Source organism: Perna viridis, chromosome 10 (assembly GCF_037379345.1).
Source record: "Perna viridis isolate PV_CMFRI_1.1 ecotype Kerala chromosome 10, ASM3737934v1, whole genome shotgun sequence".
NCBI classification, from domain to species: domain Eukaryota; kingdom Metazoa; phylum Mollusca; class Bivalvia; order Mytilida; family Mytilidae; genus Perna; species Perna viridis.
Genome location: NC_142454.1, coordinates 30,480,167 through 30,501,401, shown reverse-complemented (window position 1 = coordinate 30,501,401; position 21,235 = coordinate 30,480,167). Strand labels below are relative to the sequence as shown.

At 32.0% G+C, this 21,235-nt stretch overlaps 2 protein-coding genes across 2 annotated transcripts; both read right to left on the bottom strand.

Annotated features, from left to right (window-relative positions):
• Window positions 1–1,093: 1,093 nt before the first annotated feature.
• LOC148605337 (von Willebrand factor D and EGF domain-containing protein-like) lies at window positions 1,094–6,428 on the bottom strand. The gene is made up of 6 exons (XM_088550149.1): window positions 6,291–6,428; window positions 5,394–5,540; window positions 4,536–4,719; window positions 3,993–4,183; window positions 3,423–3,683; window positions 1,094–2,511 (listed from the first exon to the last, which is right to left on the bottom strand). The coding sequence occupies exons 1-6, from the start codon at window positions 6,318–6,320 to the stop codon at window positions 1,984–1,986; spliced, it is 1,341 nt and encodes a 446-aa protein (XP_088406275.1). The 5' UTR covers window positions 6,321–6,428; the 3' UTR covers window positions 1,094–1,983.
• On the bottom strand, window positions 6,421–20,999 carry LOC148605336 (von Willebrand factor D and EGF domain-containing protein-like). The gene is made up of 12 exons (XM_088550147.1): window positions 20,809–20,999; window positions 20,411–20,620; window positions 18,066–18,230; window positions 17,299–17,361; window positions 15,578–15,849; window positions 14,868–14,954; window positions 14,210–14,575; window positions 13,964–14,043; window positions 13,652–13,715; window positions 9,697–9,873; window positions 7,469–7,665; window positions 6,421–6,560 (listed from the first exon to the last, which is right to left on the bottom strand). The coding sequence occupies exons 1-12, from the start codon at window positions 20,858–20,860 to the stop codon at window positions 6,533–6,535; spliced, it is 1,761 nt and encodes a 586-aa protein (XP_088406273.1). The 5' UTR covers window positions 20,861–20,999; the 3' UTR covers window positions 6,421–6,532.
• Between the last annotated feature and the right edge of the window lie 236 nt (window positions 21,000–21,235).

Here is a 21,235-nt window from a genome sequence, read left to right as displayed (position 1 = left end):
TACATGATACGGTTTGAGCGATAAAACTTTATAATTTAGTACCTTTACTATTAACTGTCAGTATCTGTAAGACTCAGGCAGTAGGTGAACTATGGAATCATTTGATAGTTTTAATTGACTGACCACTAAAAGTTTAAGTACTTCAGGGGTTAAGTACTTATTTACAAGAAAATATATTTTTCATCTTTCAGAGATCTTTTTTCTTGTATGTTTAAGCAGAATTATTTTTTTAATGTGGTGTTACATCTATCACGCAATATATCCTTTGTCTTGTAATCCTATGATTCTGCAGCATAATTAAATGGCTATGACACCAGTAGCAGTAATTATAATGGGATCCGTAGTTGGAACAGGCTTTATCGTACTTTGTGAGTTGGTCGTTGTTTACATAAAAAAAATAAAACCTGAATAATAAGGGTCATCGAACTAGCTACATAGATAGGGCTTATGACGAACAAATTTTCGTAAATGCAACTTTTAAATCAGAGGACGCTTACCCTACCGGTGTACCTGGTCCATGCTCCCAGTTTTTAGTGGAGTCGGAGTTGCTCATTTACTTTTGTTACTTTGTATGTATGATTTTAGTTACTTTATGTTCTTTATTGTGTATGTCTGTTTTCCATGTCTGGTCTTTGTCCCTGGATTACAGTCTTTTGATTACCGCTTGGTTCCCTTGATTACTCTTAAACAACAATCAGTATGTAAATCACAATTTTATTTTATTTTGTATATTCTAATTTAAATACACCATAAACCACCATTTAATCGATTGTTTGAAAATTGAAATCATAGAATGTTGGTTTTGATACGCTTTGCCTTTTAAAAAGCTAATTGGTTTTTTTTTTTGTAATTCAGTTTTAGGGGATATACGACCGGTCCACCCTATCCGTGAGCCTGTAGTTTGGCCACACACAGGGTATTAACTGCTCTCACTATCAATTATGCAGCCCACTAGGTTTGGTTTTAATATATAAATGCTATATATGCGTAAGGTAAACAGTCAGAAATTCACATTGACCCAAATGACTTGCTTCAGTTTTGTAGTTCCAAATATTTCATGTAATAAAACTATTAACGTTGGTCAAAGTTGACAAAGCCTCATTAAAGCTGTAAATAATGTTCATATAATTTGACAATATGGTGAAGTAGAGATATACAGCTATGTCAGTGTCTATCTGTGACTCCTGTATGTACCTAGTGTACAATCGTCCAAAGGGTGCTGCGGCATATTTTTGTTATGTTTATTTTATCATTATGTTCATCTAGTCCTCGAGTACCTATCGATTGGGGTGCGATATACATTGGTGTTAAAAAAATCGAGTATATTAGAATAAAAGTAAGAATATCATGAAATTTCAAGGGAAAGTATAGAAATAGACCCTTTTAAATGCAAGCGCAGATCGAGTTCGCAGATGTCATGTTATTTAGCATACAATAGCATACAAACTGAACAGACCCTGCTTCGCTAGCCCAGTACGCCTACACAAATTCTTTAATATGTTAACTAAAGACCAAACATGAAGTTATTCCACCCACGAACTGCTGTGCTTTAACGAACTACCGTCGAAGCAAGGGTTAAATGAAAAGAGAATTAAGCATGTTCTGCTTTAATATAAAATTAAATAAATGTTAAATGTTTCGTAATGCAACTATCATCTAAATACAAAACAAACAAATGTGGTTCGCGTAGCAGAAACAAAAAAAAACACAAGGGCGAAAAAACGAAAAATTTTATATTTAGAACAAAAAAAGATCACTTTTAGCTTATTAGAAAAAAGGCACACAGCAAACTTAAATGACAAACCATTGATTAAAGAACGAACAATTACAAATAATAGGATATTAACAACACAATAGGTATTTTCAGATAAAGCAATCATATTTTGATCGATATTTTATCATAGTCTTAAAAAAATCAGTTTTTTTTTAAATAATATTATCTTAGTTAATAAATCAATCCAAGTTTTGCCACTTCGATTGACCTTATTTCCGTTGACAATGAATCTTAATTGATACAGTAAACACCAGCACAAAAATAATTAAGACAGTAATTGGAAGCCCAATTACCACTGCCAAATTATCGGTTGTCTGTTGTGCTTCTGGTGGTTGAATTGTTGGAGACAATGTTGAAGTGACCAACGGTTTTGAATTTGAAGTTGTGGATGACATTATTGTCATTAAATTCGTTGTTGTTTTTGTTGTTGAAGTTTTTGTTGTCATTTTTATCGTTGTTGTTGACGGGTCTGATGTTGAACTTCTTGTCTGTTCTGGTTGTGTTGGTGAAGATGCCATTTCGGCCATTGAAGATGTTGTTGTCTGTTTTGCTCCAGTAGTTAATGTAGAGGTTGCATCTCTTGTTGGCAGTTTCGTTGTTGTAAAACTCGTTCGTGATGTTGCTGATGTTGTCATTTTAGTCGTTGTTGTTACCTGCGGAGACGTCTCATCATCTTGTATTTTACACTCAATGCTTGAAATATAATAACATTTACCGTCTACTACACATATGTCAGTCTGTAAGTATAACATAAATGCAGCTTTAGCCTGTAAAGGTTGTAATAATTCAAACTCCAAGGATTACAAATTTTCTTGATCAACATCTGTATTGGAAGGGAATTTAGTTAAACTAAATTTCAAATTCAAATCCATTTTAGCAAATATGTACGCATACGAAATATTCGGCATTATTGCCCAGTTATTTTACAATCATTACCAGACGCAATTCCTACTTTCACAAGTTTGTAAACGAACTTTAATTTGTTTGTCTTATTCAAATTTAGTGTCTTTTAATATGTTTATTTTTTTTTCTTTGTTTTTTTTTGTTTTAGCTTGTTTGTTTTTTTATTGAATGATATTGGAAACATTTGTAATCAAGACGACTTTATAACTGTCGAATATAATTAACAAAACATGAAATAAAAAAACAAGAACAAAAACAAATAAAACGTTTCGCCAAGAACAGCATGAAACGACCGCAAGTGTGGACACATTATTATTTTTGACGTATTAAACATAAGTACCAACCGTTTATTATGGACACATATTATTTAGACACAATAGTGTACAATATATAGAAATTAAATTTGAGTATAAAGATCGCTCTTGTTTTTGGGTGGAATCCAATAAACGATTTTGTTTAATCCAAAAAATCAATCTGTCTGTCCATTGTGACATGGAATATTATGGAATAATTTCAAAAATATCTGCTTTCATGAGATTTATTTAGTTAAAGTCGATAATATGCATATTCCAGGCCCCTTTAGGTCCCTAATTGTAAAACAATTTAGGCCATCACAACGAATTCAATACCAACTTTCAGTTCGTGGTTTGAAACCTTGCAATAAAATTTTATAAAAAAAATTAAGAAAAAGAAAAAAATGCCCTGACAAGCGGAATATATAAGTTACGCAACTTATGTTTCTTACTTTTTCAGCACAAGTAATGATGTCTTCTGCCAATGTACAGTTAGTACAATCAGAATCATACATGATAACTGGTATTGACGTGCTATATGTCATTCCATCCATTGATACATTAATTAGGAGAGCATAAGGATTGGTAAATAATTCCAAAGAACGTTTCCTTCTAAACGAAGTAATTGTAGGACAAACAACCTCTCCAAAACTTTCCAGGTTTCCTTTCTGGTAGTTATGTTTACCGGTACCTGTAATGACTGTTCCAATAAACTAAAATAGAAAAAAAGCGATTAGAAATATACTTATATGAATCCCAAAATAAACGAGTGAAGTTTCTCCTTACATTACTGAAATTTGTTTAAAAGTTTATCATATTGACCACTTGGGAAACTTGATACACAAAATGTTTCAAAACCACGTTATTTGTATCTTTTAAAGATATTAATTGAGCTAATTATTATGATTTTAAAATCTGTATATATTAATAGCATTTTTGAATTATGCATTGGTACTTGTAGTCTTTTAAAAAAGCATACAATATATATCAAAATTATCAGGAAAATATGCAATAAAACTCACATCTGCCTCTTCAATTCTGCAAGTAATATTTCTTGATGGATAAAACCCTTCACCAAAGAGAGAAATGGAATCACATGCCCTTTTTGAAAGGTCACACAGTGAATCCTTATTTATTCCATAAAGAGTTGGGGCAGATAGCAAACATACAGAGCAGTCTTCTCCAGTGTACGATATATTACAGACACAAATACCTAGATTTAAAAAGTAAAAGATATGTAAAACTTTACAATTGATAAAAACAGTCAATGAAGCAGCAATGATTGAATTCGGTTCAACTTATCAAAGAGTAATATATAGTTTGATAACATTTAGTCATTTTTGGTTTCAATTAAGTAACCAAAAGATTGACACTAATTCATGGAACAAAATTTAAAAACTAGAACTGTTTTTTCGGCTATTTTTAAGACATATTTTTCATAATGCAAACTGTACGTTAGAAAGGGATTTTCTACCGAAGTAGCTATATTTCGCGTGTGTAAAATGCAAAAAACAAAAACAGCGTAAATGTTAGGATTGGAAAGGAAAAATTGAAACACTGCAAACCTTTTGTGCATATGCCAGCAGAGGAGCAATCATTAGGACAATCGTTATCTAGAACAGAATCCACTAATGATTCGCCAGAGCTTGTTCTATTTTCCCAAAGGGAAGCATTAAATCGTATTTCGGAAACACATTCTGTTTTCATTCTCTCTTTAACATCATGTAGAAAATCAGTTTTCCCTGTAATCTAATTAACATGCATTACTATTTAAATTACTACTTAATTAATGTAATGATTAATTAATGAAATAAAACATTACTATTTTTTGTGGTGAAATACGATCCGTGAAGTGTATGTTGAAATTAAAGAGCTCTAACAAACAGAGTTTCCTTTGCTATAGATAGGTTTTGCTTAAATGTGTCACAAGTAGAAGTGCAAAATTCAACGGAAGCCCCGTGTCTGTTGACAAACTAGACTACTAAACCGTGCAAATACGATATTCATTTAAAATGTTCATTTCGACATCTGTTCATTTATTTATGAACGTTTGAAATCATTTTTTATAATGTAAGATTTGTATTATTGCCTATGACAAGGCATTGTGTAGATGCAACTACCAGTATCTATTTACTCTATTAAACTTTGTACTGTGAAAACAATGGTATTGTTTTGCCTTATCAGCACCAAGATCGTGCAAAATGATCTTTTTATTTAATTTTTTTTCTGAATCAATATAAATATTAAATTCAATATTATTGGTTCAAAGCAAAACAAAAACAATAAATTCAGCATTTCATTTTATGATAATTTTCTCTTATTGCCTTTAATTGAAAAAGTCGTGATGGATGAGGTGTATACGCTCTTGAGATATTCTTATGATTTTTTAAAGACTATAAAAATCCACTTATTGAAATTAATACCTGTATATCTCGTACACAAGATTCTATACTTATATCGTTATCGACAGCATCTAGTGAATTACATTGTTCGTATACTGCAGATGTTTGCAGTGCTGTTTCACAAGCTAGCCTTGCTGTTGTAACGTTCCATCCGTTCTTCCAATCGGTCTGAAATCATAATTTACTCTCGTAATTATATTTTAGTGTTTCTCTGGACTCTATAGGGTTCTCGTCATACAACGAATATTTTTACTCATTATAAAATTAATTACATTTGTAGTAATATTAAGGATGACGTATGTGTTATATAAATTTATATTAGTTCTGTATACTGAACTAAAGGAGTGTGCTTCTTTACCAACACAACAGCCAATGTTTCCATTACTTTCGCGGTTATGTTAGACTTATCATTTCTATTTTGAAATATTGATTTTAAACTTATTCCTTGAAATAGTTCATTAAACATTTTTTATTGAACATACTCTCATGGTAACAGGCAAACCTTCTTCCCCTACAGACAAGCCCTTTATAAGAATGTAAACGACGACTATTTGCTCTAACGCTACATCTGGTATGTATTGTGAACAAGAACTAGAAGTTAATGGGCGGAATTACAATAACAGAACGATTAAAAGATTGAACTGTTTTGCCACATGGTAAGGGGAGGCAAATCTCCTACGCAGACTTATAATCGCAACTTGATTTACAACAAATCACTTCGCTAGCTCATTTGCTCTAATATACACGATGAGGACATTTCACAAGGTACTACTTTTAGCACTTTTAGCTGCTTCCGTTGTTGTTCACTAATAAACATTAAGAGGCAGAGTAAATGACTGAAAACGGCCCAAGTGTAAAAGCTTTGACAGCGAATATACCCTTAGCAGAGGATTGTCGACTGTTTTAATAATAACTTACATTCAATTTAGACTCTTCAAACGCGATCATGTCCCCAGGGATGTCAATCTCAAGATCATCATAGGCAGATCTTCTACCTTTAATAAGACATTCTTTTGATCCTCAATTCAGTGGCGGACAAAAAGGCAAAGCTTCATGCCAAGAACAATTTGCCGTAGGTAAAAGATTATCTTTAGTCAAAGTGTCGTTAGAACAGGAACAGTATAAATATTCCCGCTTTATAATTTCATCCCGTATTCGTGCTATAAATAACTTTCTTCAGTTTTTACTCTGTAATAAAAATATAGCATAATACTTTATTGAATTTCATGTCAATTTGCCGTAATTGGTTCAATACGAGGGTAATATACTCCTCCATAACATGGCTCAGTGGGTAAAACATTAGGTACCCGTTAAATATAGTAAGATTTGTGTTTGATGAAGAATCAGTATGCACAACATCCATATCAATAACTGATATAACATCGAACTACAGATGTATTTATTGCTCTTCATGATGATAAATTAACTGAACCTAGTAAACATTTCTAATTGTATTACCAAATCAAAAAATGACTGAGGTTGGAATCGGAAAAGACTTATTTTTCGAATGAGAATTTATGTCATTGTTGTCTGAAGACTGCATTCTTGACTATTTTTGTTTGTGTTTGTTTGTGTATTGTTGTTGTTATTAAATCTGTAAAAAATATATGTAACAGTTGGATTGGATATTTATATACAAAGAAACTTAAACACAAAAACAAACACAAAAACAAAAACAAAAATATTTGTATTTGTGAGCAGGGAAAAGATCCGCCACCGATACATCGAATAACGGTCCCAAAAAAGAGGGACAATTTGCGGAATTCCGGCATTCATAAACACATTTGTGAATACCAATGTCAAGAAGCTAGCTTTTGTGTTAAAAACTGAAATGACACAAATATACAAAAATATTTGAACACATTTTACTCGACAAACAATGAATCATATTTTGAGCATAATTCGAGCTTGACATTCTCAAACGTGTACTTTTCGTTACCCTTAGCTATAAATGAGAGTTTTCTCTTGATTCATACCGGTAATTAGTTTCAGATAAAATACATGATTATAAAGGAGTTTTCAGTGGATATCTCTGCAATATATGGGAAGAAAAGTGTTAAAATAATTACATAGTTGTTTTAAATGTATGATATTACCCCCAACTCTTGATATGATTTCTTATTGTAACAATATTCCCGATTCTATCAGTAAGGTCGTCATGATAGTTTCCGTTGTAAGTACCACATAAACCTTCTGTTTGGTTCCAATCCCCCTGTGAGGGGTAAATGTGAATATTTAACCACGCTGTTGATCTCACATTTATGTGCACACGAGTACCAGTGGGCAAGTATACCTGCAAAAATACCGTTTACAACAAACTGAATAGTTCATCAAGCGTTAGCAACATTCGAAAATGTCATAAACAAATATTGTATTTTACTCTCTAATGTTAAAAGGAGGTGTGTTATGACTCATTATACATTCATCCACATAGTCACGCAGCCAGCAATTAAATTTCAACAGGTTTCCACACGGTCATCATTGATAGACAAAACCAATACCATAAATCAATCTGTACATGCCCAAATATAGATTAAGTAAAACTATTCATAAAAGACGAAAATCGACAATACCATTAACGAATAGCAAGGAACATTAAAAACAACGACAACTAATGGACTACGTGTTTCTGGTTTGGGACAGGTACATTAAATATGTGGCGTGGTTAAACATGTCTGTTTTAAGTAAAACTATTCATAAAAGACGAAAATCGACAATATCATTAACGAATAGCAAGGAACTTTAAAAACAACGACAACTAATGGACTACGTGTTTCTGGTTTGGGACAGGTATATTAAGTATGTGGCGTGGTTAAACATGTCTGTTAGCAATCAAAACACCCCCCCCCACCTGGAATATTGCAGAGTCCTTGCTTTACTGTAATATAGTTCAAAATCCAAAACACCATGTTCACAGAAACTAAAGTATCAATGGAAATATGTTCAACAGGATTTAGTAAAAATATATCAGAATTTGTCTAAGTGAAACAAGGTCCTCGTATAAATGCCAAAAAAACAATGACGTTCACATGCCACATTAACAAAATAATTTAACGTTGGATTTGTTGATCATGAGTATTGTGAAAGAACTATTGAACGGCACCGGCAGACTAGAAAGCATAGAATAGTTCCTTTGTGAAGACCATGATCATATCGTTGTCCGTATGTTCACCAACAAGATTTAATGAAAATATATCATTAATGTCTCATTAAAACAATTGTTGTGCAAAAAGTAATGGAAGTAGGAAGAATTGTAATGGAGTTAATTAATATTTAACTTATCAACAAGAGAGTCAATGTTAGAACCAATAAAAACATAATTCAAACATTTAACAGTGGTACGATGATGATAACTTATAGGATAAGTTTATTCAAATAATTTTTTACTGACTAAAAGGATTCTCTTCAAACTTTTGGGCTTTTGTTTTCAATTACAACAAATACTGGGATGTTAAATCAAATTTTTATTAACGAACGACGGGTACCATCAAACTTCAACATCGAATCTTAATGTTTAAGGAAGAATTTAGTAATTTAGGGCAACTGGTAACGAAAAGCTTGACTCAAAAATTTCCCGAAATACAGCAATTTTGTTTATTTAAATTTAGAATATTGATACAAACATGGGCACATCAACTAGTTGAGAAACATGTACATATATATACCGTATAAAGGTATCATACAAAGGAAAATAGACGAAAATATAACATAATTACATCAAAAAGGAACTACAATTTTGTCCACATTAATGTTTTTCTTTTTTTCTCAATCGATTATTTTCCCCAACTTAATGGCACCACTAAGACGCACACATTAAACTCAGTTCTTAACATATAAAACTTCAATTACTTCTATAATTTAATTGGAATTTGGTCATTTTGTTATTTTATTAGTTAACTGTAAATGTCGACATTTTCAAACCTGTTACTTTTGAGATTCTTGTATACTATTTATTTTCAAATCTCAGTTTTTTTTTAGCATTTTCCATACTGATGAGAGGTTACTATTGAAATACATGTTCATAATAGGTGCTAGATTAGGCTTCCTATATGTATTTGTTTTTAAGCTTTGTTTTATACAACTTTTGTTTAATCTTGAACTTCTTTAGTACTTGATTATAATGCCGCTGATATGTTACTAAATGAAACATTTACAGCATGTCACATTTGTGAGATTGGTTATGTTCCGCTTTTAAAAACCACTTAATCGATGCTACTGCTTATGGAAATTGGCTCCCTGGGATATTCACCAACTTTCAAAATAATCATGGCAACAATCTAACTTAATATATAACAACTACGTATCGCATATATCATATGCTTACCTCATACAGACGTCCAAGGGACCTCTCATAAATCTGCAGGTACTCAGAATACACATTACAATATAACCGGCGCACTATCCATTTATTTGAATCACAACCATAAACGATAAAAACATCGGAAGCAGCACGTATGGCGACTGCACAGTTGGTCCCTTTTCTATGTTGTATTGTGTGTATCTAAAACGTTATAATAAAATGACTAATTGGCTAAATCTGTTATAACTTACACTCCTTCAGACGTTCAGATTTCCGGCACGCGCGATACCCACACGCACGCTAAACGCTCATCAAACCCACGATAAACGAACGCTTCTATCGTGCGTTTAAACGAACGCTCCTATTGTGTGCTTAAACGCACGATAAACAAAAACTCCTATCATGCGTTTAAACGTACGATAGACGAACGCTCATATCGTGCGTTTAAACGCTGAATAGACGAACGACAAAAAATAATAATAGTGACATATAATAAAGACAGAAAAAATAGAAAATAAAATTAATGATATTATATAAATTAGTAATACCAAAATATGTAAAAATAACAGTTAAATCAAGAAAATAGTCAAAGTATAAATATAAACGAACGCTGCTATCGTGCGTTTAAACTAACGCTTCTATCGTGCGTTTATGGTGTGTTCATGACAACATTTGAATACACTTTAGAAAGAGAAGAAAGTGGAACCGGCAAATATTCAAGAGGCAACATCCCCATCAAGCAATAAAAAAACAGAAAATATAGGTCATGGGATGAATATAGAGAAATATAAATAAAGGTTTTCATTCTCTTAAGAAATGGGTACAGCAAATGAGCATCACAATACATTTTTTTTCTTAAATTCAAATACTCAGATTAAAAAAATACCATGCACAACATTCCGAAATATGTTATGCTAATATGAGAAGTTACTCTTTTGAAAGATAACGCATTGAAACACTTGTACAGTATAACAGTTTGCAATAACAAAATGAGAGATTTCTCTTTGAAACACAGGACGAGTATACTTAGTATGTTAGTTCTCATAAAAGAGGTTACTCATTAAACGCGTAATACAGCATCTATAAGTTTGAAATATTTATATGAGAGGTAACGTACTGCAAAACTTGTACAACATACCATAATTTGCAATGCTAATATAAGATGTTACTCTTTTAAGAGGTAAACATCCTTGAAACACGTGTACAGCAAACCGAAATTTGTAATATTGATATGAGAGGTTACACCTATGAAAGATTACTCTTTGAAACACATGTACAGAATACATATATTTGCAATGGTGTTATACATGTATGTAGTTTTTTTTCATCATCAATTTTCTTTTCATCTGTCATATCACCCTTTCGTAGCCTGTGGATGGAGTATTCATATCACAACCCAGACGTTATACCAGGACTTATGAAATTTTAAAACTTATGAACACTTTTGTACCGTGTTAGACTCCCTACAATTAGGCTTTAAGAAAAGGGTTATGTTGCTACAAAATTAATTGGCCAACACCATGATTTCATGAATTGTTATAATTTATAGTATCTATTTGCGCCATGAGAAAACTAGAAACTAGAAACTCCAAAGACGCTAACCTTACATATATATTTTTAATGGAGAATGGGTTGCTAATTTGCTTTTTGTTATGTAAGGGTAATAATAGTTTTGTTCGTTTCTGTGGGTTTTTTTTCTGGTCGTTGTCCCTTGATTGTTTTTTTTTTATGAATCTTCCCTTGATTTCCCAGTAATGAATTGATAAGTTGAGTATAGATATTCATGTGCTTTGTAAATAATATTACCATATATATTAATTGGAGATAAATACTGTAATCTGATTGGTTACAATAATTTTGTTATATCTCAATGGATAAAAAAAATATTGACACGCCCCTATTCAGTTAAATTCAGAGCTACTTTTCCCATGTTTAAAGATAAAAATATGTTTTAAAACTAATTTATAAGAATTGGCAATAATAACAATTTGTCTATTGAACAATAACATAAATTTTCCATGTGCATATTTTGTTTATTGCACGTCGCGCAATAAACAATGTACACATGCAATATTTATGTTATTTTTTTCACTAGACAAAATTTTTGTTATTGTCACAAATACAAAAAAAAACATCCTGGGCGTATAAGTAATGTATTTGTATTGATATATATAATAATGTATTGTTCAACTTTCTATAAGTTTTCCAACACATTCAATATAATATATATTATAGTTATTTTTTATGGTAAAGCAGTGGAATATGTAATTAAAATAAACAGGCTCTTTGTATATTTTAAATGATAAAGTAAAACAAAAGCCAAGTAACATCTAAAATCACATTGTTCACTATGAGCGCTTCAGCCGCTTGGCTCTTCAGAAAAGTAATGAATGTCGTTAACAGTAACGAAGTGACAATTGTAGATTGTGATGTAACGTTATACAAATACGATAGCATTTACGTACGATTTAAAGACGAGCGTGAACTTTTTCATAAAGTCTTCTTTTGATGGACGCACTAGTTTGCTGTCCAGGAATATTTTTTTAAAGGGGGTACTATGATAGTACTATTGTTCGTGGTGTATCAATTTTCGTGGTTTTCGTGGTTGAGAACACAAAATTTGGTTCCCAACGAAAAGGAGATTCTCACTGATGTGTGAACTGAAAACCTCAAATCCGCGCATTCAAGATTTCACGAACTTGTGTTTATATCTTCCCTTTTCGACATTTTGTATTCACGAATAAAAATACCTTTCACAGATTTTTTTTTCTTCTTCATGTGTCTAAATATTCACTGCAGGAAGAGTTTCACGCAGAGGGCTCCCATATTTGTTGTTTATGGACCCTAACTCTACCAAACAAATAGTCACCGTTCTGACCAATGCTTAACATGGTTAAAATTTTGCGCAGTTAATCAAATTTTCTCACTTGCAATTGATCGATGCATTTATTTGAAATGTTTTTATCGATCTTATGTTTTTGAATTTACTTCACCGTTGCCGTTTACTGTCTGAAGAGCCAAGAGCAAGGCATAAAGTGCTCGCAATGAGCAGTCTCATTTCATGTGTTCTTCCACTAGTATATTCTATTATATATGTGTTTTCTTGTCTTAGTATTTACTTTCATCCGAAACAATTGATTCATGGTTTTATTATAAATCCTACACAAATATCTTTTCTTTTTAAATAAATCTGTTGACCTGTCTCTACATATTTTGACATCAAATTATTGAAATATCGTATCAAATTTCCCTTTCTGAGGATATAAATGCTCAATAAACGAACGTATGATTTATTGGTTGGATTGATCTTTTAATACTTCGTAATCCATGGCTAACCGTAACAAATACCGGATTTAACTCACTTGCAATGAGACGGGAGTAATTGCCGGAGCAGGTAACCCTTACTCTTTCGGAGCACTGAACGTCAATAACTGTTAATATGGGAGTCTGTATTGCAAGTGTTTTAGAAAATATATATATAGTACGTGAATCGATACGAGCAACCAAAATTGCGATTGGTCATCGATCCGTTAAACCGGTGATACATCACGTGACCACTTATCGGTAGTAATATTTTATGGAATCTGTTGTTTCGTTTGTCAATTTTTTGCAGAGGACGCTTACCCTACCGGTGCACCTGGTCCATGCTCCCAGGTTTTAGTGGAGTCCGAGTTGCTCATTTACTTTTGTTACTTTGTATGAATGATTTTAGTTACTTTATGTTCTTTGTTGTGTGTGTCTGTTTTCCATGTCTGGTCTTTGTCCCTGGATTACATTCTTTTGATTACCGCTATAACCTTGGTTCCCTTGATTACTCTCTCTTACATATTTTTTCTTAATGCAATAGACCTAATCATTAAGTAATTATTTTTATTTTACACTACTTTTATTTTTTACAGAAAAACATGTGTATTTTAATATTTCAAATTTAAGGTAAATTCAATATGGTACGACACTATTCATATTCTTCATAACTCACCTCAACTGGTTTATTTTTGTTACGATACAGTACAAACTCCCCAGTCGCCGTAGACGAGAATCCACTAAAACAAATTGACAAGTACAATAAATTTAATGTGTTTTACCATTTTTTTTCTTAGGTGAAAGGACTTTTTATTAGTCTGCCAAAGTTCTAAATCTATTTTGAATGCAAATTATTAAATTATCAAAATAATTTCCAGAAATATTCTTTTGATGATTAACAAAGGATTGCGTCTTTCCTTACAATTCAGTTCACCTTACAATTTATACAGAGATAAAGAAGGGTAAAACTATAAGCAAAACAACCCACTATCCATCGATTGTCCTGATATATGGATCTGTTGCTGAGGAGCAATAACGCCATGGCCGTGATTGACTTCTGACCAATATCTGTAAATGATGTTAGCAAAAGTTATGAAATACGACATTTCCTTCGGTTTATTTAGGTGACAAAAAAAACATCAATGCGAAATGAATTTAATGACTAAACTATTTTACTTAAATAAGAGCAGTATACTCAATATTTCTTTATAAAGGTATTGATCTTTCAACTTACATATATATCAGGAACAGAATAATATTTCCACAGTGTATCTCTATTAGAAATTCCTCTTAACTTGACTAGCGCAGTGTAAGATGGCCGAGATGATTGGTCTGCCAAAGCCGACACATTGATAGTTTGCCATGAATCCCATCGCCAGCCATCAAAATCAAGCCCACAATCTGACCAGTGAATATCTTCAACCAATGACTGGTTACAATGAGGCTGTTGTCCACTAAATTGACCTTTATAATCAAAGAGTTCTATCCTTATGGTACAATCTGATATACTTTGGAATACTATACAAGCAATTGGGACCGTTGACTTTAGTCTAATGCTAACAGTTTGTCCACTCAGTACTTGTAAACTTGATTTTTCAAGCTTGAATAAAAAAAGAAATAATGAGGAAACTAGAGATGTCATTTTATGTGTATACTATCTCCAATTTGTTGTTTCCGACACGGCATTTATCATGTAATTGGCAGGTTTCCGAAACATTTGTCATCTAATGTTTATTTTAACGCCTAAATATACTCTGAAAATACGTAGCGGTTCAATTTATCTTAATAATTCCTAAACTTGATTACCTAGTTTTTCTGTGATCAGAATTAAATATATCATATCAAAATTAAATGTTTGAAACCTGTAGTACCGTTTTTTTATATATACGTACTGTAACACCTGCATAAAACTCTTCACTGTGATTGTAACTTGTAGGTGCTGACCAAGCAAAGGCTCGCGCTCGTATTGCACATGAAACCTTAAACATATAGACATTATTTTCATTTCCTCTAATTATTTCACTTTGTAAAGACCGTGGTAATCTTCGTTTCACCAAGTTTGTTCTAAGCAAACGAAATTACTCAATACAATTAGCTGTTATAGTTTGTTTTATACATGTAATAACCAAACGGTAAATAATATTCTTGTTAATAATGTTATTAATTCATTCCTTACTTTGAAAGTTATTGCAACGTTAGTATTATTGAAACGAGACAAATTCGATGCTATAAGCACAAAGGACGCTTAACCTTCCGGTGCACCTGGTCCAAGCTCCCAGTTTTTAAGTGGAGTCCGAGAAGATCATTCACTTTCATTACTTTGTATGTTTTATTTTAGTCGATTTATGTCATTTGATGTGTTTGTCTGGTCTTTGTCCCTGGATTGCATTCTTTTGATTTTCGCTAGAATCTTGGTTCCCTTGGTTACTCTTACACCAAATTGAATCGCACATTCCTGATCCCACAAAAATCTAATCCACTTATTCGTATACATTTAGTATATTATGCAAAACAATAGTAAACATATTAGAATTCAGAATTATCTCAAGTACAATATTTCCAAAAGCGGTTATTCGGATTAATTGTATAAATTAAGTTTTACCCGAAAACCAAGCCGATGAATGCCTGTAGGGTCCCAGTCAAGTTGATGTAACGTACCGTTTTCTTTAAGGAAATCATATGTTATTTGATTCGTTGTCATGGTAACATTATATATCGGTATTTTCCATTGGATATCAAATATATATTCCCGGTAGAAATAAGGCATATTAGGAACGCTACATTCAAACGCCAGCTTGTTGTGTAGAGAAGTTGGATCATATGTTGGTATATAAGGGGCCACAATGGGGGTCACAGAAAAGGTGATATTGGTTGCTGCAAAACATAATTTCAATAACTAAACTAATTGTCACAAGGAATAACAATATCGATTATAGTATTTGTTATACGTTAGAAAGCTATAAAATTTTAACTGAATATGTCAACACTTTGGTAATTAGTAGAAAAACACCATCAATTATCGTAACGAAGAAAATTAATAGTAATTTAAAATCGTCAAGGAAGAAAATAAAAGCTTTTGTTTTGGCCTTTTATCAAACCAAAACGCTTGAATAAAGAATAAATATCAATAAAACTTCATTCAACCTACTTGCGTATTCAACAATGCCTAATACACACAATCAAAGTACTAAGAATGTAAAACGGTAAAAATAAACTTTTTAAGAGCGTGTTATTATGCGTAAATGTTAAATGATTTATCTAAACAATTGACATTTGACATAAACTACAAATATTACATCTCGATGAAACGGACAAATATTGATTCCCCAAGTAATCTAGTTTCAAGAGCAGTGCGTTTATTTAACACATCGTGTTTTCTATATCTAATGAAACAAATGAGCCTTTGTTTATTCAAGCAAATGCTAAAAGCATCACAGCAATCAACTACAATGTAGTATTTAACAAACAAAATATATCTACAGTATTTTTAGTGCCAGTCTTTGTAAGAATCAGATAATGGGTGAAATGTGTTATGAAAAAATATCAGTGTATATAATTTGACTATCTGCGCCATCAGATTCAAGGAAAAACGACAATATTTCCCCTTATCATGTTGTTGCATTGAGTTAATATGAAATAAATATTTCAAGGGCAGATAACTCTGTCAAACACCTATTTTTTTAACATTCTTTTGAAAAAAAATTCAGTGATGCAGAGATTAAAGAATGGCCTTTTTAAATAGAGAGAGTACCCTTGAGTAATATTCCATTGTCTGATTTGTTGGGTTTTGATATGCATGTTTCTGATTTTTCCACTTCTGCCAGATTCTTACAAACACTTACACTTTTAAGACTTTTATATGTGGCCTCATTTTCAGGTATTTTGATACTCCTTATTTACGAATCAAACTACATAGCATTTCCTCATTCGCCATTGATTTTATCGAACAAATTTAACAAAAAAAACTTCAAATTTTACTGTGTCAGCTAAAGTTCAGATCACAACGAAATATTCGAAATTTTGAGTCATTGCAAGACGGTTTTATCAAATATTAACAATCAAATCTCTTTAGGTAATAGTCTCTAATATGTCTGACAAGTCGTGACCTGTCCATTGAATTAATCAAGATGTTTCAGTTTATGTTAAAATTTAAAACGAAAACACATACAATCATATTACTGTCTGATATCACATTCAAAGTTGACAGGAACAGTCCTGAATTAGGTAACAAATAGAAAAAAAACTAAATATAAATCTAGATATGTTTTTAAAGAAAAGCGTGTTGTTAAAATTCTTTTTCTATACAACCACAAAATAACATACATTTGCATGGTTCAAACCCAGAGTCGGATCCAGTTCCAGGTGGGCATGGAGCTCGTAGATCTTCTACAAGAAAATAGCTTTTATTAATTTCTTTATCCACAACAATCGGCAATCATAATGTGGGTCACTCCATAATTCTCATCATAATAAAATGTATGCATTCAAGAATGAGTAGCATGATTATTAAACACAAAATTTCTCTTTAAAAAAAATCTTCGGACTTATTGGAATTTATATATATATATATATATATATATATACCGATACTCACAATCATCATTATTCATTCTTTAATATTACCGCATACAATGTACAGTTCACCTATTACTTTTAATACGATAAAAAGGGAGTCAGGCATCCATCAAATGCACCGTTTATCAAAGTTGAGAGTTGGTTTTTGATTAGCTATAAAAGTCCAAGAGAAATGAATTGCATAAAAAGCATTGGAAATCATTGAGAAGGGGAGATCATTCTTGAATGTGAGCCATATGTATACATGTGATATATACAATATATATTGGAACAAAACATTCAGTGGGATAAAATTTACCATGTGCCACCCCTATCATATGATCTGCCTGATTTTACATAGACTGTTATCAAGTCAATGCTACTTTTTTCTGTGATTCTGAATTTGTCATGTCTTTGCAAACTGCATATTATATTTGCGCTCGCATTTGTATGTTAAATTTGTCTCTTTTTAACTTTGTGATTAAGTGAATAGGGTCTTTCTCTGAGTTTGTTATGGAAAGATATACACAGCTTACCCATGCAGTAACGGCCCGGGCAGGATGGAGTAGGTCTCAATCGATATAAGTTATAAGTTCCACAGTTTCGTACTGTTATTGTCCACGTTAAATCACAACAAGCGATAAATCCTCTTTGACAAACAGGAAGAATTACCTCCTGACCCTTTAATTTTGGCAAAGTTCCTAAAAGAATTACAATGATTTCAATAAAAAATAGAAATCAATTGGTTAAAATTGCAGTACTTATTCACGAAGAATCTTTCGTCCCGGTATATCCATATAAATGCAGGGTCTAATATAGATGGAGAAATGAGCAAAAAACCTTACTGTTAGTGCTCATTTCTCCTATTTGTCATTGACAGGCAGAGGTGTTTGTAATAGATTGCATAGACGCAAAAGTCAATACTGCTTTTTTCAAATATAGTTTATTGAAATTTCTCTTTGTCATCGATGTCATCGATATCTTGATCAGGCACTGATAATAACAGGCTTTACCGTAAATAGCATATATGTTTTTGTTGGTTTGACGTCACAATATTCACCGTGCAGTTGCATCACGTTTTATCAAATATTTCACAGCTTCTTTTGTTTCATGTGTTCAAAAACACAATTGAAGAAATACTGGATCAGACATTGATTTTAGAAGTCCATTGGAATTAAATTCCCGATGATATAACTTCATCTCGGATCTGTTAGAATATTAAAAACAGGAACATGGCCTTTGGGAAATAGAAAGATTCTGGTTTGATCAAGATAGTTGACATGTAGGAAACGGTCAACTTACCGAAGTTATCCCACGACCGCTATTGTCTAATAACAGTTGGATAAGGCACTTGAAAGTACATTTTTCCTTTCGTTTATCAGTCATGCATTGATAATTTATAATGTCGACAGAGATCAAAATCTCTCGCAAAAATCTCAAATTGGAGCATACCGACCTTTATTGTTTGGAGAGGCCAATTAGTGCATGGAATAGACAACCTTTCCATTATTGATAAACGTCTAATTTAATTTTGGATGTAACGCTTTTTCTGTTTGGTTGACATTATTTCATTTATCATCTGAAGCAGGTATTTCTACAATGTACTTGTGACGTCATATGATTTCCAAGGATCAGGTACACTGATAGGGTAAGCGTCCTCAAAATTTGTTTTTTCAAGACACAGAGTTGCTAATAAAATATCTCGTCCGGGATAGACAACAAAGAACAGAAATGTGTGTTTTACTTTCTTAAGATTATGACGTTCACTTGAATTTTTTGTTTATGATCGTGAGTCTATGTGTTATGAGTTAAGAAAAGCGGTAAGTGCATAGATGTCAGAATTATCACTTCAAGAGAAAGGTGCATCAATAAAACAAAACCAATATATGTTATGATTACGTTGGTTTGATGTTCACATAAATCTTACAAACAAAACGAAAAATGCGTTTCATTAACGCCTAACGCCTGGGTTTAATGACATTTACGAGACCTGTTTGCAGTTGATATAGGGTGTGAAAACAGAAAATTTTAAAAGAGGCTGTTGGAGTCAAAGGAAGGTACTTAACTCAAATTTGGTGAATAAGCAATGGAGGTTATCACACGTTCTTCCATTTCGGAAATCGTGTACGTACTCTGATGATCAGATGACAGTTTTCAAAGAATAAAACAATTCATTATAGACAATGTACTTGTGCCACGACATAAATATTAACGCAATTAGATTTATTCAGAAGAAGGTGATGTAACCTGTTGGTCTATTAGGATTCATGATGCGCGTACTGATATGATGGATAAGATAAGTGATGTCATAATACTTTATATGTTAGTGTTACTAGTTTGTAAATAGTTGAATTACATGAGATAAATGTGACCCTTTTGTGAGTTAGAACAAATAAGAAAGTCAATGATCATTTTTTTTAATTAAAAATTAGATCTCGTTTTAGTGTTTAATTCTCCTTACCGGAGTGTCTGTTGTAAATTATATTGAAATTCGGATATCGAAAAGCTACATTACTATGAAAATTATTCAATATATTGCTTTACTTGACACTTTAGTCATGTAGAAAAAGATACATGTATTTTTCTCTTTTGGAATAACGTGAAGTGAAGATATTTACATACCTATATGATACCATATAGCTTAGTATGCTGTATTCCTTTCTTGCTTTGCTTATAAAGTTGATTGATAACACAAAGTAGTATGATTCACATTTATTTTTTTATTTTGTTTTATCTATTTTTTATTTATTTATTGTTGTTTATTTATCTATTTATTTATTTTTTTTGAAGAGCTCGATTATCACAACTTGCTGGTTGATGTCTAATATTATATTGTATCTTATATTTTTTATCTTTAGGGAATTTGTATCACAATGCTTACCATTTATCCATATTGAACCTGTAGTACCACAGCTTAAAACTGCAGGGCATATTGTAGGCATATCTCCCTTGTTTTGTATCTGATACCAATCTTCAGATAGTGTCCGATCGCAGCGGTCTGTTTCTGATCCTGACAGTTTATAGCTTACATTTCTAGTGGTGTCGGAAATAACTTTATCGTGAGTTAAACAAGGGTCCTGTGATCTTATTCCTAAAACCAAAAAAAAAAAACATTCATTAATTATCAATCATATCATAGCCTTCTCTAACATCTTGTAAGTTTATTGGACATTAAAATTAATTCATTTCATACACTAGCAAAGTGTTCCTTTGTCTTTAGGAAAGTAAATTAAAGCATAGATCTTAATACAAATGCCTAAAATTACAGAGACCACTTACTGTTTAATGTAGCAATAACTAGCATGAACTGTAACACCAACGAATAACGCATGATCGCAGTTCAGAATGAACTTAAGAGGTAAAAGCTATCTATATATGACCATATTCTTGACAAGGAAGTAATGTTTAATTATCAAAACTCCATAAATTATCAGATCAGACCATTTCGAGGGGATGATTGTAAAACTTAAGTGTAAAAAAAGGTTGTTCTGATACCAAGATTCGTGAGAAAACCAACTGAAGTTTCTTCAATAAGTCATCGAGAGTCGCATTAGAAATACAATCGTTTGTCAATATAATTTGTGGTACAATGAGCTATCAAAGTATCTGAAGCATTTAAGGATAAGCACAGAATTATTTCAAGACACTGAATACTGATTAATTCAAAATCAAGGTATACGCTCATTTCTGAACACAAATTTATGAC

Excerpts from the sequence above, each read along its gene's own strand:
- LOC148605337 (XM_088550149.1), bottom strand. The coding sequence starts at position 6,320 with ATGATCGCGTTTGAAGAGTCTAAATTGAAT. Across the intron at positions 5,541-6,290 it reads TTGAAGAGTCTAAATTGAAT|ACCGATTGGAAGAACGGATG; the intron begins GTAAGTTATTAT and ends TTATGATTTCAG. Across the intron at positions 4,184-4,535 it reads TGCTGGCATATGCACAAAAG|GTATTTGTGTCTGTAATATA; the intron begins GTTTGCAGTGTT and ends TTTTAAATCTAG.
- LOC148605336 (XM_088550147.1), bottom strand. The coding sequence starts at position 20,860 with ATGCGTTATTCGTTGGTGTTACAGTTCATGCTAGTTATTGCTACATTA. Across the intron at positions 14,955-15,577 it reads TTCATCGGCTTGGTTTTCGG|GTTTCATGTGCAATACGAGC; the intron begins GTAAAACTTAAT and ends TATATGTTTAAG. Across the intron at positions 14,576-14,867 it reads AGTTTTATGCAGGTGTTACA|CTTGAAAAATCAAGTTTACA; the intron begins GTACGTATATAT and ends TTTTTATTCAAG.